This window comes from Fundulus heteroclitus, chromosome 1, assembly GCF_011125445.2.
Source record: "Fundulus heteroclitus isolate FHET01 chromosome 1, MU-UCD_Fhet_4.1, whole genome shotgun sequence".
Classification (NCBI taxonomy): domain Eukaryota; kingdom Metazoa; phylum Chordata; class Actinopteri; order Cyprinodontiformes; family Fundulidae; genus Fundulus; species Fundulus heteroclitus.
The window spans coordinates 9,654,837-9,669,895 of NC_046361.1; the positions used below are offsets into that span (position 1 = coordinate 9,654,837).

Sequence of the window (15,059 nt, forward strand, 5' to 3'; positions counted from 1 at the left end):
AACCTTATTCCACTTCGTGCCTCTTCTGAGGTGATTAATAAGCAATGTCTCTAAGAACGCTGTGGTCAAATATTCCTGTCAGAGAGAGAGATGACCTGCTTTTGGAATAAAGGACCTAATGTTCCTGTAGCTTGTAGAACCATCTTCAGTCTTTTAGGACGTATCCTTTGCACACGGAGACTGATCCCCTCTCCACATTCTTTGCAAAACATTTTATGAGAGCATCTATAAACGTCCGTTCTCAGTTGAATTTAAGTCTGGACCTTTACTGGCCCATTTTCACACATCAATATGGTTTGATCTGAACCATGAACTAATTGGTGCTGTATACACAGAAATCTATGAGTTATATAAACACTGCAAAAAGGGAACTAAAAATAAGTAAACCTTTCTTGAAATGAGTGTATTTTTCCTCCATTTGAGCAGGTAAATAGGACTATTTGGCAATGGAATAAGATTTTTGCACTTAAAATAGGAACAATTCATTGCCATCAACTTATTTCAAGAGCAGAATTCCTAATTATCTTATTTTAGGGGTAAAAATACTAATTGCATCGGCAAATAGTCTTATAAAAATACACCAATTTCAAGAAAATTTTACTTGCTTTTAGTTCCCTATTTGCAGTGAACAAATTGAAGTCTGTTGAAGCCTCCATGCGGTTTTCTGACAGGATTGCCCCTTATTTAGCTCTGTCCGTTCAGCTGCTGAAGAAAAGCATCCCCCCAGCATGATGCTGTTACCGCTATGCTTCACAATGGGGATGATCTGCTTTAGGGGTCGTGCATATTTGCTGTGCCCTCTTAACCGGTGATCCCTGATTGTCTGAAGGGAAAGTCCCATCCACTTGCCAATTTACTTTCCTAGCCTTTCACAGTGATTTCCTGCTTTATTGTGGTCTGTGACGTAAAATCCCAGTAAAACACATTGATGGTAGCACTTGCAACACGACAAAAGCGTGGTGAAGTTCGAGTGGATCCTTCTGCGAGGATATCCACTGCTTTCCATGGAGTCCCATTAATGTTCTCTAACTGAGTTTCCTTTATCCAACCTTCTCACTCACCAGGAGCAACCAGCCTATCAGCAGAGGGAACCCTCACCCAGCCGCTCCCTCCCCCTCTCTGTCCAGACATTGCTGTTGTGAGGATGAAATGTCTGTTTTATTAAAAGTGCCGTTGAAGCACAACAGTGACCCCTGATGTTTTGGTTGCGTCATTCCAGCCGCACGCGGTGGAGAGGTTACTTCTGAGCGGTGATGATCCAGCGAACTCCTGCAGGTGGTCCCGTTTTGTTTTTTTTTTGTTTTTTTAATTCCGACAGAGTCCAGGAGGAGCCTGACTGACTTGTGGAGTGAAGAAAAGTCCTCCGTTATAATTCAGCTGCGTGTAATGGCAGGTCCCTTGGCCAGTGAGGGCATTTAAAAGAATTGTTTTACTGTGTAGTGAGTAATATTGAGGTGATAAATCTCCCTCAGTGATCACCCTGGGTCAGTTCTTCTGTTAGGGGGGAGGTATGAGGAAGCAGGGGATGGGCTCTAATTCAAATGCATGATGTGAAGGGACTTCTTCTCATCCTATCTCTAAGGCTAAACTCAGCCACTCTATGGAAAAAAGCTAATTTCAGTCATTCGAATGTGGGATTTCATGATTTTGGTCATGATCGAGTATCTCATGACCTAAGGCGAGGGAACGCAGACGGGCCGGTAAATTAAGAGCTTTGCTTTTTGGCTCAGCTCTTTCTTCACTGACAGACCAGAGCTTCCCCTGGTCCTTACAGCCAACGAAGCCCCATATCACCTTCACTCAGGAATAACACAATCGAGACGACTTGAAGTACCGAGCTTGAGGCAGAGATTGGCCCCTGGGCCTTCTCCAGTTGGGGGGGGCCATGGCTTCAGACTGAGAGGAGCTGACCACGGCCCCGGTTGGTTTCCAGCTGCACGCTGAAGGCCATTCAGACCCCAACAGATCCATGTCATCCGTTAAAAGCAAAGGTGAGACCCCAAGATTCTCAAACTCTGACATTTCTATTTATTTAAAGAAAAATGGAAAAGGTTCGAGCACCCCAACCTCGGCGCGGCCGAAGGTTGTCAGGGTAAAGACTTGTTAGAAAACCTCCTTAGGTTTCTTAAAATTGTGAACCTCTAAAGTAATCGCAAGTTAAAGGAGGAGACGACAGTCATTTGTTTTGCTTCACCAACCGAGGGCTAAATACGTTCAGCTGTATGCGAGTGTATTTTGGAAACCAGCCTCCCCGCATCTTCGCATAAACTGTCGATAAAAAGGAAATAATTTCTGCTACAGAACATTGGAGCGTTGAAGAGGCGCTGGTCTCTTTCCCTTTTTGCAAATTCGTACATACAAGAGACATTTCATATTGAGCAAAAGGATGTTTCTTAACACAAAGGAGGGTTTGAAGTATTTTACTATGACTATCTCCTTGGTTATTGTAGCAGAATATGATTAGATGACAGCAAAAAAATTAAAATCTTATTTATTAGTTTTCAACTGACCCAAATGAGAATCACAACCAGCAGAATAACAGTGTCATAATATATAGTTTGTATGTATATAAAAAAAATACAACAACATAAATTAGATGCAATGTGAACCCTTTTATGTTGATTTTGACTCTATATTAAAAAATTTAGACTCCACCAGAGGAAGGACATGCATTGGTTCTGTACATAGGTAGAAAAAGGTTGGTTTAAAGGTCAAACATGGACATCGGAGTGAAACCTTAAAATTTGGGCACGACATGTGCTGCCGGCTGACGCGGAGCCGCTTGAAGAGGTAAGTGTGAAAGTTCAGCAATAGTCCTTTAAAATCCCTTAACCTGGAAGCTTCTGCTAACCTAAAAGTCAGAAATTATTCTCCATTTCCAGTAAAAGGAGCTCCGAACATGCAAGCAGGAAAGTGCACAGTATCGAATCATGTTCTCCTGTTGTTGGGCCAGATCTGGCTTGGGATTTCTCTCTGATATCCCAGAGAGAAACCTGTTTCACTTAATATCTCTGTATGTTGGGTTTGTAAACATTAAAAAGGTTCCATGTAAAGTTAAGAAGGAATATGTAATACTTAAATTTTGAACCAACAAAAGTATCATAACAAGTAAAAAAAAAAAAAGATCACATCTAGCCTCCGTTTGATTTTTTTTGGCACCTTGAACACAATTCTTTCACCCAACGAGCGTCTTTCTCTCATCCTTCCCTTTACTTACAAAGAGGTGTAAGGCAACAAAATCCCAGAAACATCTGCACGATATAACAACCAGAAACTACCAAACACAAAATGTTCCAGTCCTTTTTGTCATTATAAAGCGTTTCTGCAGAACATCGGGAATTGTAATTCCTGTTTCCTGTTTCTGTTTGTTTGCCAACCTCATGCTCCTTTTATAGCTCTCTTCCCTCTACTTCTTCCTTGTCTTCAAAATGGCCAGTTTTTTTCTAAAGAACTGGAAAAGCCTCAAGGATGAAAGAGGAAGGTTAAGTTCCTGCTAAGTTGTATTAGTTAGAGATAACATCCCCTACTGCTGCAGAAACATTTCCATCTTTAAATGAGTAGGCGGCACATTTCTCTGTTCAAATGTTAATCCTCTGTTTTCCAGGCTTTTCTAATCACCTACCAGGCACATTGCAACAATGCACTCTTGTGGACATCGGCACACGGGTTCAACGTTTGTCTCCAGTTAAAAAAAAAGCACAACAACATATACATATTTAAAGCAATAAGAAGACTTTAAACCTTATCGTATTTCCAACAATCAATCCTTACACGGCCCAATTTAAACTAACCAAAGCACTCTGCTCATGTGCAGCTCTCTGGGTACTCAAAGGCCGTTTCATAAAAGGAACCACTATATCTCTGACGCTGCTGAGGTTACAGTATTGACCAATTTACTCGCACCATTATCCAACCTGAGCTGGAAAAGCCGTCTCTAGAGGCCGACGCTGTCTTTTGAGGCGGTATATCAACTCGCCGGCAGCAGAAGTGCCTGGTTGTTAATGAAATACTTACTGTCTCCCGACGGAGGAGACAAATTCATTGTCGCATAAAGTCTTTGCCTTAACAGCAGACGCAATTGTTTCAATCTCATCTAACTCGATATCAGTCGGTCAATTTGCAAGTTACTTGATAGAGAAAAGAATCATGCTCAGACGCAAACAGTGATATTTAGTTTTTAAAGCACAGAGAGATACAGAGGGACTTACAGTGCTTGGATTTGGCTTCAGCTCAAAGCAATATGATGTGTTACAGTGGCCTAGTCCAAGTCCAGTCACAAAACACGCGTCGCTTTCCTGCCACGTCAGAACTTATGCCCTACTTCGCGTAAGCCCTCATTAAATTACATCGCAGTCTGTGTTCGCAACGTTATAAAAACACATTACATCCTATAGTTTTTCTTATAGTTGTGCTGTCAGGGGCTGTAGAGGAAGGCATTGAGAAAGGCACCGAGGTCCCCCCCCAAAAAAAACAGGAAAAAAAGAAGCGAACATCATCAGACATGAATGTTTTGAATAAAAACGGGAGAAACACGGCGAGTCATCAAAATGCACACGGCACAGCAGCTGAACTCTGTTACGTAGGAGTGCGCCATATACGGACAACTTCATGCTGCAGGCTCTCAGGAGAACATCAAAGAGAACGAACTTCCAATCCCACGTCCTCCTGCAGGCTTTAATTTGACTAGATGCTAAAGTAACAGGGGGATCTGCATAGCATACCACAGCTATTCCAGCGCACTGAGGGTCAATGCTTCAAAGATGATGCAGCGAATGTTAATGGAGCTGCTCTTGTGAGAACGGGCAAGAGCAGCGTTTTAACGGCTGACACGGTAGATGTGGATGTGCCGATGGGTTTTCGGATAGTTCAGCATAGATCTAAAGAAGCTAGATGTTACGCGAGCGGAGCGTTACACTGGTCAGGGTTGGTGGGAAGATGGATGGAGCTAAATACCAGGAAATCCTGGAAGAAAACCCTAAACAATCTGGAGCTGCAATGTAATGGTTTAAATCCTAGCGTATTCATCTGTTGGAACGGCCTAATCAAAGTCCAGACCTAAATCCAATTAAAACCCATAGCAACACTATATGTTCACAGATGTCTCCATCCGATCTGACTGAGCTTGTAATTTTTTTGCAGACTTAATGTGTAAAAATATTAGCCTCTACATCCACAACGATGGTAGAAATTTAAACCAAAGACTCAGGGGGACTGAAAATAAATGCCCAATGTTCAGATTTTTTATTTGCTTAACAAATTAAAAGCCATGTATCATCCGCCTTCCTCTTCACCGATATGCACTACCGTGTTTTGGTCTATCACATGCATTTTTAATGATCCCTCTGCAGTTGTCGCATGACATAATGCAAAAAGGTTCAAGCAACAGGCAGGGCAATATATAACCAACTTAGTGATTTAATCAATCCAATAAATACAAACGTGATTTAAAATTATTCAGTCATGGTTCAATATTTTAAAATGTTACCATTGGAAAAGATTTGTTTTGTTAAATTACGTCATATAACATTCTATTCGCCAAACTCTACCCTTTTTCCGGCCAAGCATATTTATGCCGTAGTTATGTCAAGCATATTTGCTTTATCAGGAGATGCTTTATTCAATTCAATTCAATTCAATTTTATTTATATAGCGCCAAATCATGAAACATGTCATCTCAAGGCACTTTACAAAGTCAAGTTCAATCATATTATACATATTGGGTCAGATTATACAGATTGGTCAAAAATGTCCTATATAAGGAAACCAGTTGATTGCATCAAAGTCCCGACAAGCAGCATTCACTCTTGGGGAAGCGTAGAGCCACAGGGAGAGTTGTCTGCATTGTACATGGCTTTGCTGCAATCCCTCATACTGAGCAAGCATGAAGCGACAGTGGGAAGAAAAACTCCCCATTAACGGGAAGGAAAACCTCCGGCATGAACCGGGCTCAGTATGAACGGTCATCTGCCTCGACCGACTGGGGTTACAGAAGACAGAGCAGAGACACAACAAGAGAGACAAAAAAGCACAGAAGCACACATTGATCCAGTAATCTGTTCTACATTAGATGGTAATAGAGGGTGAGCCGTCTTCTCTGGATGATGTCACAGTTAACAGAATGTCAGACCAGGTGTACCTACTATGAAGAGAAAAGAGAGAGAACAGAAAGTTAAAGCAGAAATGACAACACGTAATGCATAATTATACCTACAAATCCACCCTAGATGATTTAGTTGATAGAAACTGGTGCCGAACATGACAGAGGAGAAGGGGAAGAGGAACAACAAGGACAGAGGAAGAGAGAGCAGGATAGAACAGAGACACAGAGCAAACAAATAGAGAAAAATGACAGCCAGGTGCTACAAGAACGAAAAATCCACTTACGACCCTTATGGGGAAACCAGGTAAAGATAATCACTAACACCTGCAAAGAAAAAAACAGACAGCAGCAACACCAGCAGCAAGGATATGAAACAAAACTGTCAACATGAGCGCATATTGGATTGTTTTCACGGAGCCGCATTGGAGGGTTTTCAACCATGAATGCCTGGTCAAAAACAACTTTAGCCTTTGGAGCCACTCAGAAGTAGGCTTTGTCCTGCTGTAATCACCCCGGTGTCTCTGAGCGTCAGCTGACTAACTATCAGTAACTAAAAATCTCCCACAGGATTTTCTGCTGGGGAGACGAATTCATCCATCAGTCAACGGTGGCTGTCAGGTCCTCTGGTCCTCAAGCAACAAAACAAGCCCAGACCATCACCCTACCACCGCACTGTTTAATTGCTGGGGTGGTGTTCTGCTTTGCCTCGTCAGCCCAAAGGATCTATCCATCCGTTTTCCGTCACGCTTTATCCCCGTTGGGGTCGCGAGGGGTGCTGGTGCCTATCTCCAGCATTCAATGGAGAGGCGGCGTAGCCCACAGGATATTTTCCAAAACTCTTCATGATATGCAGGAATCATCACAATGACTTTGGTGACTCTTAGATGGACCTTTGCGTTTGTTTTGGTTGGCAGTGGTGTCTGCCGCTTCAAAAAGGGAACTCTAAGTAAGTAAAGTTTTCTTGAAATCGATGTATTTGTCCTTGAAGAAGAAGCTTAAATGATCTGCCAGTGGAATACGATCTTATAGAAACAACTCGTCCCCATCATTTTTTTTAGAAGTGCAGTGTATCTAATTATCTTATTTTAGGAGTCAAAATACTCATCCCATTGGCTTATTTACCTGCTGAAATGAAGGAAAAAATGAACTAATTTCAAGAAAATTTTACTTACTGTTATTTCCAAAACGTTTCTTTTCTTTCTTTTCCTAAACGCTGATCAAAAATGAGTAAAGTGAGATTTTCAGTGTTCACTTCTCATCTTTTCTTGGGCTTCTTTAGGTCTGGTCATGATGTGTCACTTTTAAGGTCTTTTGGCTTTTTTCTCAGACAGGTTATATGTGAGTGATTCTATATGTCTGATAGTTATCAGGCCTGGGTGTGGTTAGTGCCATGGAAGCAGAAACTGTGGTTTATTCATGACTAAACAAGTGTGGGGAATTATATGAGAGGTTGGTTTGCTTCTTTCTCATCATAAATAAGACGATCAGCTTATTGTATTTACTCGGGTTATCTTTGTCCAATATTTAAACCTGTTTGATTTTCTTAAATAGTTAAGAGTGACACAAATGCAAAGACACCATACCGCAAATGAACAACACAGTTAAGACCAAAATTACTCACAACCCTTGCAGATTTAGATTTAAAGTAATTTAACTAGTCGATTATGTTCTTTTTGAGTGGAAAAGGGTACGCTTCTGTTTATTTATTTTCTTTTTTTTCTGTGGAAGGGTTTTTATTCTAGCTTTTTCCCCCTCCAAAAACCAGAGGAGCTGGTCACCTCTGGTTGACAGCCACCGGCGTAAAAGGAATTATAAAACTCATATAGATAACTTTACACGTTGTCCTGAAAGCTATGTATAGACGTAATGTAACTGACCCTCGTTTCAGCAATGAGAGTTGTGAAAGAGCCGCATTCACGTGCTGCCTTCAAGGTTTGTCGGACATGCTTTATCACTGCAAATGTTTCAACTTGTTGACTAAAATCTGCATCCTCGGTCAGGTGTACGCTGAAGGGAAGTTATTCTGAGGGCAAAATAGACAGGTGAAATACTTAGACCGGACCGTGTTTTAGTTTCGTGCGTGTCGGTGGTCTGGTGACCGAGCAGAGATACCACACGTGAACGCACCGTCAGTGACGCAGCCTTTACGCGTGGAGTCACAGCGGGCGCGGCTTCAGCGCGCGGTCCAGAGTCAGGCTGCTTTCACTGTCAGTAGGACAATAAGTGAGCGTTTATCGCTGTGGTACACAGACACACACAGGCCACTGTTAATTAGTGTTAGTCCGCACAGCCAGCAACGATGTCCCTGGTTTGCTTCAGCCGAAATGTTCTGGGTTTTAGGAATTCTGGCATGATGGTGGTGAGTAAGAAAGTTTGTTTAATCTTATCTTATGATGGATTACATCTTCTTCTCTGAGAGAAGTGTCCCTGACTGAGAGTTTGTGCATTTAATTCACTGCTTAATCCTCGCTAGGGTGAAACTCGGGGCAATTCTCACCTTTGAACTTAAAAAGGTTGACACACTAGTTAGTAAATCAATATGTAAACATGTCTACGTACGTTTTACTATTGGTATATTGGTGTGTGAGTAAATAGGATCGACTATATCGAAGAATGACACCAAAACATAACAGTTTATGATCTTTATATATAACATTAGTAATCGTATTGAACTGACTTGTCGTTTATCTCCTCTTGAAGCTTCAGTTTGACAAGTTTGTTTAATTATAAGGTACACAAGTAACAGCCTGGGTGTTGGAGGGAAACAAAAGTACTTTAGCTTTGGTTATTAAGTTTTTATTTTCAAATTGTCCTGAAGGAGTCAGTTAGATAATCATAGGACAGCTGTGATGTAACTCTTCCTTGTCAGTTCAGCCAAGCTGCCACTAGGAGGCGACTCCGTGTTTTGTAACAGAGCGATAAAGAAGAAACATGAAAAATATTGCAAACTATTAGACTTTTTGGTCTTCTTAAGTCAGTTTTTTTTATGTTTCTCTGAATTACGTGTCCTTCAGATGTCCCAGTTAAGTATCTTGCTTTATGAGTTGAAGTGCAGATACACCTCCGAGTGCTTCTCATTTTATCATGATTATAACATGGCACACGCTGCAATTGTAACACTGTATTAAAAGAAACAAAAATATGTACGATATGATTCGGCCATGTATGAAATGTTTTTGTCAATGTGAGAAGACAGGAAGGTGACCTTTGATTTCTGCTCCCCTACACAGACTTCCCATCACCTTCAGGGATGTGTAAAAAGCCTTAACATAAATTGTTCCTTTATCACAGCAGCATGATACCACACAGAAAAACATTTAGAGAAATAAAATCTGTAGAATCCATTTTTAATAAAAATTTACCATAGATTGTATTTATCAACAGGACAACGCTTAGTCTGGTGTTATAACAAGGTTATAAAAACGTTCACATATACAAAGAGATAGATCCTTGGTCATTGTTTCTACAATCACTCCTGGGTCCTCTTCTATGTTTCTTCTCTTCAACTCGCTCCATTGTTCTGTACTACTGAGGTCTGAGATGGCCATGAAACTAAGTGAAATTTACATCTGTTGGACTATTTCTGTGTTCACTTGCCCACATTTTGGATAATTATCCTGCTATAAAAAGTAAATAAATAAATGACAACCCATTTTCAGTTTACTTGCATAGTCCATCAGATCGTTAGAAACAAATGCACTTTTTCAAGTCAATTAATTTTTATTTATATAGCACCAATTCACGATACATGTCATCTCAAGGCACTTTACAAAGTAAAATTCCATCAAATCATACAGATTGGTCAAAATCTGTATGATTTGTTTATGACGTGGTTTCCAGTGCATTTAAAAGCAAATCAGCCCCACAGCATCACAGATCCTCCACCGTACTTAGTGACTATAAGGTACTTTTCCCAAATAGTTAATCTTTGTTTCACACCAAACCCACCTGGAGTGTTTGTTACCAAAAAGCCCAATTATAAACTCATCCAACCAAAGCACACAGTTCCAGTTAAAGTTAAGTGGCTAAAATAAACTGGCCTCTGTGTCATAGCATGTTTGTAGAGAGTCTTGGATTAATAATTAGAAGTTCCTAAACACTCAGCTCAACCTATAAAACGTAAATGTAAAACTCTGAAAGCACATCACTTAGATTTATTTTAAAAGGGCTCTTAGGAGTACCATTAATTGTGGAAATATTGATTTTATTTAAAAAAAAATAACTATGATTTCTTTACTCTTTACACTCAAATTAAAGGTTGGATAAAAAAAAAAACTCAGTGTGAGATCTAGCCTCTTTAATAAAGGATGAATTTACTTTAAGGCTTTTTAAACGTCTTTTCCAGACACACCAACGAGCTTGTCCACTGTTGCAATCCTCAATCGTTGATACCTACCGCAACTTACGATTGCTATCTGTGACACAGATGGTGCGCTACGCTCAGACTGCTGCCGCTCCGGCTCCTGAACCCAGGATGAAGAAGTTCCAGGTCTACCGCTGGGATCCAGACACCCCGGGAGACAAACCCCGCATGCAGACGTACGAAGTAGACCTGAACACGTAAGTCACTGCAGGAGGCGATGACAACCAGCGTCGCTAGAACTGCACCTAACATCACCGGCAATGTGTCTAACCGTGTTGGTCCTAATGCAGGTGTGGCCCAATGGTTCTGGACGCCCTCATCAAGATCAAGAATGAAATGGACCCCACGCTCACGTTCAGACGTTCCTGCCGTGAAGGTAGGAAAGAAACTCTAGCTGACGTTTACATGCTAACCAGTTTAAGCTGGCAAAACGTCCAAAGCAAGTCACCAGATGGACTTTCTGGCAGACTGATCATTTACAAACCTCCTCAGGTATCTGCGGCTCATGTGCCATGAACATAAACGGGGGCAACACACTGGCGTGCCTTAATAAAATCGACGCGAATACCAGCAAACCCACTAAAATCTACCCCCTGCCACACATGTACGTCGTCAAAGATCTGGTGCCTGTGAGTGCGGCATTTTTACTCCTCCTGGAGGCTTCAGAACATTTCAGGAACGACAGAGCATCTCTGGAAATCAGGTCCTTTTTTTTTTCTGTCTTTATCCCCCACCAGGATATGAGCAACTTTTACGCACAGTACAAATCCATCGAGCCTTACCTGAAGAAGAAGGATGGCACTAAGGAGGGGAAGGAGCAGTATTTGCAGTCAGTGGAGGACAGGCAGAAACTGGTAAATAATCAGTCCTCTAACACATGCGCAGCAATCTAAACAGCGGTCTTCACGTATTTGTTTAAGCGTACAGCTAGTCCAGGAGTGAAGACCACAAAGGTAGGGAAAGAGTGTATCTGACATCTGTTTACCTCTACAGGACGGCTTGTACGAGTGCATCCTCTGTGCCTGCTGCAGCACCAGCTGTCCGAGCTACTGGTGGAATGGAGACAAATACCTGGGACCTGCTGTCCTCATGCAGGTCAGAGAAGATATGAGGTTCTCCTCATGAACCTACAGACCAAATTACTTAAGTTAAAGAGAAACAGTTTTGTTACCTTAATTTGTTTTGTCAGCTTTTTTGTCGAAGCAACATATAATTTTGGCCTATTTTTTTTTTAGTTCAGGCTTTGATTTCATGATGGTTATATTTATTTCCATAAGATAAGATAGTCTTTATTGATCTCACATTGGAGAAATTCACCATGTCAAAAGTTGAAAAGTTTATGTTGGAAATTTTTTTTTTTGAAAAAAGCAAGCACGGGGCAACTGGTTGAAGGTTACTGAAGGTTACCCAAGTAATACCCCGACCTGAAACCAATTGAGGAAAGTGGCGGTAGCAAAATCGGCTGCTCAAACTTTAGTTTGTAAGATGACTTAGATGGTGATTCATCCAGCACGGGGGAGGGATGAACAAATGTTTTCTGCCCGGTCTGTCTATGATTCATCATGCTGATGAATGACCACTTGTCAAAAAACAGTACAATTTACGAAAATTAAAATTCTGGCAGAACTCAAGTAGACATAGTAATTTCTGCTGCCATGCCTAGGGGTTGTTACATACTGTGTGCATATTCCTACCAACAATTATGCCGTCAATAGAGGTGATTTATTAGCAAACCATGCAGTAAAGGTGAAAAGTGATAGATCACTTTTCTATTCCCAATAGTACAAAGTAGTAATACATAGTATAAAAGTAGCTGGTAGCAGTTTGTAGTGACAGGACACAGATTAAAGGCTCCCACATACTCTGGCGTAATGTGCGCATAATGTGAGCTTGGAGAACTCCGCGCGGACTCTCAGCGGATGTTTTACCCTTCATAGTCGATTGTACTGTTGCCTACATTTCTTGTGACAAATTCCTACAATTCCCACACTTTCTGCCAGTGGGACGAAGCGGCGGAACGGATGGTAAAATGTGTGATTGGCTAGCTGAGCACCTAGAGCCGTTTCTTTTCCAGCAGGCTCCCACCTGTCAGTGAGAACAGAGAGGGAGTCTGATGGCGCGTGTCTTTGCAACCGCCTGCTTGGAGCTGCTCAGTGTATCAAGCTCGGTGTCACATAATAAACAGTTTGATGTGAAGGCTTCTTGCCGCCAAGCAGTTTATAGTGTGACACCGCATACACAGGCGTAAAAATTGAGCTCTGCACGTAACTGTATGCACGGAGTACGCCTCGAGTTCGTGCAGAATGATGTACGCCCGAGTAGGTGGGGGGCCTTAAGAACCACTGTAAAACCATGTGCTTTCATTACCTGAGAAACTTTTTGCTCACAAACAACACCCACACAGGTCTCAGTGGCCTGGCGGCGGGCTTTGCAGGAGCTTTCTGCTGTTGCTGTGCAGGAACTGTATTGTATCCTTGTTCTTCAGTCGTGGTATTTTGCTTCTCTTTAGGTTTTCTGGCTCTTACACATTTCAGTTGGAAGTTGAAAACAGGAAGCTTTTAACTCAGTCCCGAGGTATATCAATTCAATAAAATTTTATTTATATAGCGGCAATTCATGAAACATGTCATCTCAAGGCACTTTCCAAAGTCAAATTCAATCAGATTATACAGATTGGATCAGATTATACATATCACACCACCATATAGTGATACACAATGAAGTTAGACACCCTCTAAAGCGCAGGTGTCAAACTCAAGGCCCGCGGGCCGAATCCGGCCCGTCAAGGCAATATATCCGGCCCCCAAGAGCCAAAAAAAAAGACATAACATGTCATAAAGTAGAGACATATATCCTTTTAAAGTGCATAAAGTTGCTAAAACTGAGCCTCCTGTAGTGATTTTTTTTTGTTTTGTTTTTACCAGTGTAGTAACAGCATCCTGCCACTAGATGTCAGTGTTCCCACAACACTTTAAAACAAGCCAGAAATGTCTTAAAAAGAGAAAAAGTGATGCAGATTGATGGGTTTAATGTGTAACCCATCCCAATATTAACTTTTTCTTTTCCAGATAAATATATAGACTGGGCCTAAGTTGCTACTTTTATGTTACTGTGCATTTTTTATATTTCTATGTGAACTGAAATGAAATTATGAAACCAAAAGTGTCATCTATACAGGTGCAACCGGCCCTTTTAATAACTTCATGATGCCAAAGTGGCCCAGTATAGAAATCAGTTTGACGCACCTGCTCTAAAGGAAATCTGTAGCACTCTTAATTCTAAAACCCAGACCTCTGTGGGTTTCTTTTCCCCACAGGCATACCGGTGGATGATAGACTCCCGTGACGACTTCACCGAGGAGCGATTGTCTAAACTTCAGGACCCCTTCTCCCTGTACCGCTGCCACACTATCATGAACTGCACCAAGACTTGCCCCAAGGTACCAAAATCATTTAACTAAGACATTTTATCACAAAGTTAGGAGTTTCCATATCTCATTGTTCTGTTCCTCTTCATAGGGTCTCAACCCAGGAAAGGCCATAGCAGAAATCAAGAAAATGATGGCGACTTACAAGGAGAAGAAAGCAGCGGCTTTATGAACAACTGTTAGCAAAAATGGCTCTAGAATAACTTCTGACACCTGAAACTGGACTGGGAGAAGGAGAAGAGCCGACCTCAAACCTTCTGCTACATTAGCACATTTTAAGACTTTGATGAATGTCTGTTGTGTGGGTGGATTTCTGAGTGTGAATGTTTAAGGGAAATAAAACAGTAAAAGAAAACTGGTCATCACATATATATTGTGTGTTTCAACATTGTGGACCATCGCTTTGCTAATTGTGTGTAACCAGAAAACAGTAGGTTTGCATGATGTTGTATTTAGTCTGGCAATCGTAAGTTATGTATTCAGGAACTACTTGTGGAGCTCATAATGGTTAATCGTAAAGACGCTTTCTTGGATGTGGTTCCAATCCAAGCTGAAATAAATATCTTGAAGGACACAGTGAGATAGAAATGTTTTCTGGACATAATGAACAATGGATCCACTGAAGTCTATCATTACTTTGCTGTGCTGGGAGAAATAAAGGTTAAAAAAAAAACAAGATGATGTTGAATTCATAACCAGCAATGAGCCAACTCACAAACATGGCACTCTGGGACTAAAACGGCTACATTAAATCAAACTTTTTTCTTTACATTTTGAAACAAATTTGCCTTTTTTATTTATTTAACATTAACATTTTTAATCATGTGGCTTTGTGAAGCAATTGGTTGGGCTGGAGTTTATTTAGGGAGGTCAGATTAAAGGACTGAATGCAAATGACAATTTTCAGAAGACGTTATGTCTTTTGTTAAGCAAGGTCGAGCAAAGAAGTTTGTGCTGTATCTGTAACCTGCAACATAAAGCTAACCAACCGAACTGGTAGAAGGAGCTAAATCAACAACAGATGGGCTTTTTAGTCTTTTACTAGAGGGAGTCAGCAATTCATTCAGAGGTGTGCAGGTCATACTTGCTATTTGTCATTTAAAGGGTTTTTGAAAGGCTACATTTAAGCGGGAAAGCCTAAATACATCCAGTACATTTGAAGCAGTGAT

The 15,059-nt window shown here is 41.1% G+C and overlaps 1 protein-coding gene across 1 annotated transcript; it reads left to right on the forward strand.

The window, feature by feature from the left end:
* The first annotated feature begins 8,322 nt into the window (after positions 1-8,322).
* On the forward strand, positions 8,323-14,553 carry LOC105925882 (succinate dehydrogenase [ubiquinone] iron-sulfur subunit, mitochondrial). Its single transcript, XM_012861959.3, has 8 exons — positions 8,323-8,459; positions 10,527-10,660; positions 10,754-10,839; positions 10,956-11,092; positions 11,201-11,317; positions 11,457-11,558; positions 13,780-13,902; positions 13,982-14,553. Exons 1-8 carry the CDS (start codon positions 8,400-8,402, stop codon positions 14,060-14,062), a joined length of 840 nt encoding a protein of 279 aa, XP_012717413.2. The 5' UTR covers positions 8,323-8,399; the 3' UTR covers positions 14,063-14,553.
* Positions 14,554-15,059: the final 506 nt, after the last annotated feature.

What these genes read in the sequence shown, in the direction of transcription:
- LOC105925882 (XM_012861959.3), top strand. Translation starts at nt 8,400, where the DNA reads ATGTCCCTGGTTTGCTTCAGCCGAAATGTTCTGGGTTTTAGGAATTCT. An exon ending in CAGACGTTCCTGCCGTGAAG is followed by an intron (nt 10,840 to 10,955) that starts GTAGGAAAGAAA and finishes AAACCTCCTCAG; the next exon opens with GTATCTGCGGCTCATGTGCC. An exon ending in GCACCAAGACTTGCCCCAAG is followed by an intron (nt 13,903 to 13,981) that starts GTACCAAAATCA and finishes TCCTCTTCATAG; the next exon opens with GGTCTCAACCCAGGAAAGGC.